General features: G+C 58.5%; 1 protein-coding gene across 1 annotated transcript; it reads right to left on the bottom strand.

Annotated features, from left to right (window-relative positions):
- Window positions 1–4,436: 4,436 nt before the first annotated feature.
- LOC119106102 (carbonic anhydrase) lies at window positions 4,437–5,699 on the bottom strand. The gene is made up of 2 exons (XM_037229698.1): window positions 5,006–5,699; window positions 4,437–4,612 (listed from the first exon to the last, which is right to left on the bottom strand). The coding sequence occupies exons 1-2, from the start codon at window positions 5,657–5,659 to the stop codon at window positions 4,445–4,447; spliced, it is 822 nt and encodes a 273-aa protein (XP_037085593.1). The 5' UTR covers window positions 5,660–5,699; the 3' UTR covers window positions 4,437–4,444.
- Window positions 5,700–5,903: the final 204 nt, after the last annotated feature.

The following is a 5,903-nucleotide window of genomic DNA, read 5'->3' as shown; positions in this document are numbered from 1 at the left end:
ATGCGTATGAAGCTAAGCCGTTGTTTGCGTGATAGGCCGACCACGTTGCTAAGGCTGCAGCTCTCCAGACCGGCTCCATTTTGCAGCGCCGTCCGTCCTTCCCCGGGTCGGAGGCTCGGCCGCGCGCGGAGCATCTGCTCAGTGGCGCGGCCAGGATCCCGCCCAGGAGAAGCAAAGTCGGGTCATAGGAAGCCACTTCCAGTGAACGGGAGCCCTTTTATAATGTAGTAACCCTGCGTTCGAAATCGGGAACCTTTTCAGGCTCGGGATCCTGTGATTAAACCGTCTGTGGGACCCTTTATGGATGTTTTAGAAACCTCGTGTCATAAACTGCCAAAAAGTGCTTTGGCCATTGGCTCTAAGGGGTCCACCACCTCCAAGAAGGAGAGAGGTCATGATCTTTAACACGCGCCATCATGGTCCCTTGCATATGGTCCAAGTGTTTCACTCATTTGACCACTTCCCTTTCTAGATTATCGAGTGGGCTGGCGGAAAAATTCGGCCGGGGGGGGGGGGGGGCATTCCAATTCCATGCGATATGACAACCCTGATAGCGCCATACAAGCAGCATCCATCGCCTTAAATGACAGCATTCGGTGCAGCTCAGCTGCGCGTCTTTGAAAACCCTCTGCAATGCTTCTATGGTCGCTACACCACATCAATGCTGAATTCGCGGCGTCCCAAGGCTATGCGCCTCTAAATAAAGCCGCTCTCCTTGACATTAGGCAAATCAGGGAATCTTGCAGAGGGCTTCGAGCATACGACCTAATGTGGTTCGTATAATCTGCTTGACGGTGCCTGAGCTCAGGGAATGACTAGTGCACAGGCGCAATTGCACATTTACATGACGTCTACTTCCTGTCTGTGTTTTCCATTTAGGCACGCTACTAGTGACCCTAGGGCAGACAGATGCACGTGCTCCCCCTCTCTCTCCCTGGCCCACATGCGTAAGGCCGGGCAAGTTCTATCGTGCTGGAGCCGCTGCCTACTGAGTAACGAAGCTGGGTCGAACCAGTCAGGGGCTGTTAACTCGACCGCTCCGGTCGCTACTGTTCCAGCTGCCACCGAGCTCCAGCACTGTCAGCGCTAGCCACCACTGAGATCCATCACTGTCAGCTCTAGCTGCCACTTAACTCCGGCACTGTCAGCTCCAGCTGCCACGTAGCTCTAGCACTCTCAGCTCCAGCCGCCACCGAGCTCCAGCACTGTCAGCTCTAGCCGCCACTGAGATCCATCACTGGTCAGCTTGTAGTGCCACTCTAGCTTCCATCGCGGTCAGCTCCAGCCGCCACTGAGCCCATTTCTGTCAGCTCAGCCGCCACTTAGCTCCGGCACTGTCCAGATCCACGATGTCCACGTCAGCTCTGGCACTCTCAAGCTCCAGCTGCCCCGCTCTGGCACTCTCAGCTCCAGCTGCCACCGAACTCCAGCACAGTCAGCTCTAGCTGTCGCTGAGATCCGGCACTGTCAGCTCCAGCCGCCACCGAGCTCCAGCACTGTCAGCTCTAGCTGCCACGTAGCTCTAGCACTCTCAGCTCCAGCTGCCACCGGGCTCCATCACTGTCAGCTCTAGCTCTCACCGTGCTCCGGCACTGTCATCTTAGCTGTCACCGTGCTCCGGTGCTGTCATCTTTAGCTGCCGCTTAGCTCCAGCACTGTCAGCCCCAGCTGTCACTGAGCTCTAGTAATGCGGACCCAGTTTAATATTGTCCTTTAAATCAGTCTTCTCGAGTTACTTTTTGTAGGCCCGGTATTCCGAATCTCTGTCTTCGGCTGCTGCAGTGCTCCGGCACAATCATATCCGGCTGTTACTGTGCCTTGCACCGTTAGCTCCGGTTATTACATTGCTCTAGGACAGCCTTCTCCGGCTGCTGCTGGGATCCGGCGTGGTCTTACGCGGTTGTTACTTTGCCAAAGCACCGTCACGTCTGGTCGTAACGGTGCTACAGCGGTGTCATCTCCGACCCTTGCTGTGCTCCAGCACGCTCTCCTCCGGTTGTTGCAGCCCGCCAGTCGTGGCGTTTTTCAGACACGTCACACGGATTGCTATTGGGACCAACCGAAGACGGGTACTTTTTCGACCAGATGAAAAGAAAGATCGATTTGATCGCCGCTCCAGATTCACTTTGGAAAACATTTGGGGTGGGGCTGCGACGGAAGGTTGCTGACTAGCACTAACGCCGGAAGATGAACAAGTAAATGGAAGCGAAAGAAGGCATGTAGTTTGACATTTCCTGCGCAAATTGACGGTTCAGCCTTCACGTGAGGTTGGTCACATTCTCGGCTGGCCAACAGCTGAACTAAACCAACTATCATCACCTCTGCTGCATTGATCCCAGGACAATCTTGCTCCGTTTAAATTATGCCAGGTTTTCGCAAGTTTTTACCGGTCTTTCGGACAGGGTATTAGCAATACACCCAAGTTCGTGGCCTGCTGCCAACTGCGCACAATGAGAGCCGGGATGCTGCTGTTTGTGGTGGGCTTTGCGCAACCGGACCTGTTCTGAACAGATCGAGAGATAATTCTCCACGTAGGGTCGGCGGCATCCCCGCCGGGTAGCGCGGTAGTGGCTCAAGGTCGCCTCACGAATGGGAGACGCCCTTCTGGGCTGCTGGACTGAACAGGTGACGTGGTGAGATGCACACCGCACGTGGTGTATGGCTGGACGGCGGGACTGCGAGCTCTACTTGCACCCTTTTGCACCTGCCCGTGTGTCGGGTTCGTATGCATTGAGTTGACAGTTGGAAGTGAACGTGGCAGGCGCACCCGGGCCGCTACATAACAATATCTCGGCGAGCAAATAACCTGTCTGATAGTCATCTACGTCCCTTGCAAAGCTCGTCCTCTAAACATGCAGCCTGCACCATTGCTGTATTGCTGTCAGAGGACAAGCCCGTCGGCGTTAAGCCAATGCGCGCAAGATATTCCATACAGAATGGTGATCTGACAGTGCTTTTCAAAGTTTACGCCTTTCGGGAATTCGTCTGGTTTACGAACATTCTTTTTCTCACAATTTTCCGATAGACGATTCAATTACATAGGCCGTAAGGCATTGAAAGGCTTTATGTACCTAAGTTCGAGCGAATTAGAGACGCGAGCACCAGCGCATAAACTCTCATCTCAGCGCCACCGGTATCTCATGCGCCTCGTATACTGCGAATCGCGCAATAATCACGGGCTCCTCGCAAACGTCCCGAGCTACGCTGCAGACCAGCGCGTTCCATTCCACCGCTGATCCTGGAATGTCGTGAGCAGTGATCCCGGATCCCGAATGACGGCATGTGGTGGCGTCAGGATCTCTGAAGTTGAACCCTCGTTCAAGCGAAAGGGCGAGGCGCGCAACCTACGCAGCTGATATTGGCTTTGCGCGGCGCGGCGTCAACGCGATTCCAGGACCGTGCTGTATTGTGCGTGGTGCTGTACAACGTGGATAGCAAAGCAGATCCTCACCGTTTCAGCAGGCACCGGCCGCGGTCATCTAAATAACAGCAGAGGGGCGAAGCACGGTCGAAGCAGGGATTCACGCGTCTGTGGGAAGTGACTACGAAAATACATGGCTGGCCCGCTGGGCCGCCCCACGCTTCCGCCGTACGCCCCTGCACCATCAACAACACCTGCGTCTTCCCGCTCTGCAGCAGTGTCGTGGAAGGCGACTGTAGCGTGTCGAACCGCCACAACATTTGTGCATTGTGGGTATAGCGCCTCGTGACGGCTGCGTAACACGTGCCATCCAACAATGCAAAACACTGCCGAAGCGGGGCGCCTGCGGGCACACTCCGCGGCCAACTTTGAGGCGAAGGCACTAGCTACTCCTTACAGTTTACACACTGCGAACCCGTCGGTATTCATCGCCGGGATGTCAAGGTAATAAAGCTAGTCTACACTGACATTATTTAGGGGTCGCATTCGATACTACGCAGCCATTGCATAACATTATACTAAACTAAATATTACCTCTGGGGCGACCAACAACAGCGCCTCGAGCACTCTTAACAGACGCCAATAACTTGATCCAGCACACGTGGTCCTTCTAGCGATTTCGTCGACCTGGTTTCAGCGATCTGACATGCGCAGCGCAACCGGATAGCGTCGCTGTGACCTGACCCCGGCCTCTGCTCACCGCCGCGACCGGAGCGGGAGGAGACGCTGTGCACAGAGGCGTGCCAGTCCTGTGACATTTCCACCCCCGTTAACTCTTTTGTGGCGTGACCTGGTGGCCGAAAGCCTCGTGAACGCCACGAACGGAGAGGCGGGGAGGCTCTGCACACGGTGACCCGTCCCGCCTCGAGTGTCGTCCCTTTGGCCACCTGACCCCGCTGCCTGGCGGCGCCCGGCGGGCCGTCTCAGTGCCGGGAACGGAGCGACAGAGCGGCGCTGCGCCCGGCGGGCCGCCTCAGTGTCGGGACCGGAGCGACAGAGCGGCGCTGCGCCCGGCGGGCCGCCTCAGTGTCGGGTCCGGAGCGACAGAGCGGCGCTGCGCACGGTGCGCGACCCGATCTGCAGTGGCGGCCGGAAGTTGTCGGCGATGACGCCGTCGTCATCGTCGCTGTCGTCGGCCGGCGCGCTGTCGCACGGTCGCCTCTTCAGGTGCCGGAACTGGTCCAGCTGGTCCTGCCGGGTCAGAGCAGGGTCAGCGCTGCGTGACGTCACAGGTCGGCGCGGGACGGGTAGGCGTCTTTGCGAAGTGATGTCAGAGGAGAGCTTACGGCAGGTAATGCGATTAGGGATAAGGCGTCGGCCGGAGGCTGGAATGTCGTCAACGAGGCACAGAAAAAGAGCGGCTGATATATCGCTTGTCCGCCGAGAAAACAAGCTACATCATGCGTGATGATCGCTGCCGCGTGTAAGGAAACGACCACAGACAAAATACTACTCGCACGAAATACGGGGACGCCCCGTATCACATGCAAAGACATGTGGGGGCTACAAAGCCGGCCGCAGGAAAGCGCCGCTCACGGGACCTGCGACCTGATGAGCTCGGCTCGTTGCAAACGACCTGTATACCTGCGAGATGGTGACGGGCTGGCTGAAGACTATCCAGGTGACGCTCTCGTACAGCGGCGGTGTGGTGAGAGAGCCCTCGTACGTCCAGTAGCGCGTCGTGTCTGGCAGGAAGAGGTCCGGGTCGGTGGCGGCGATTCGTACGCTGCTGCCGGCGAACTGGATCGTCGACAGGCTGTCGGTGACTTTGCGCAGCTCGGGGTTCTCGGTGCCGATCTCCAGCAACAAGCCAATGACGGCCAGGCCGTCCTCCTTATCGGCGGCGGCGGCGAAGCTGCCGTAGCGTTTGTTGAAGTGCACCAGGTGCAGCTCGGCGGCGTAGCGGCGGCCGTCGACGGTGTGCTCCGAGCCGCGCTCGTTCTGCCGGCCCCAGTGGCAGTGATACTGCGCCAGTTCGTACTCGCCCTGCAGCGGGCCGCCGCTGATCGTCGAGCTGCCCGAGTCGAAGTCGACGCGCCAGCCGGTGCCGGTGTTGGTGAGCGGCTGCGGCGCGGCCGGCTCGTATCGGATCACCAGCGGCTGCTGGTCGATGGCGCGGTCGGACAGCGTCGTTGCAGTCTCGATGTTGATAGGCGACTGGCGCTGGCCGCCGCCCAGTGGGAACCGACTCACCCACGTATCCGGCCCGTTCTTGGTGCTGTAGCCCCAAGAGGTCATGGTTCCGTTGCGTGCGTGCGTGTATGCTTTGCGGTCGGCGCGCGCGGCAGCACTGACCCGGCCCGCCCGGGCGCCGCTCTCTTGACGGCGCCGCACGCGCCTCGGGCGGTCACGGAGCGATGCTGGCGACATCTAGAGAGGCTGCCGGGCCGCCAGGTCGGGGCATGCCCCGCGCCTTGTCGCGTGACCACAGCTGGAAGTCGGGTGACTCATGTGACCACTTCAAAGGAGAGGGGAGAGGCCG

The sequence above is a fragment of the Pollicipes pollicipes genome, unplaced genomic scaffold (genome assembly GCF_011947565.3).
Source record: "Pollicipes pollicipes isolate AB1234 unplaced genomic scaffold, Ppol_2.1 Scaffold_6138;HRSCAF=7277_pilon_pilon_pilon, whole genome shotgun sequence".
NCBI lineage: Eukaryota > Metazoa > Arthropoda > Thecostraca > Pollicipedomorpha > Pollicipedidae > Pollicipes > Pollicipes pollicipes.
The sequence above is the reverse complement of the archived record's forward strand: the minus strand, read 5'-3'. Positions and strand labels throughout refer to the sequence as shown.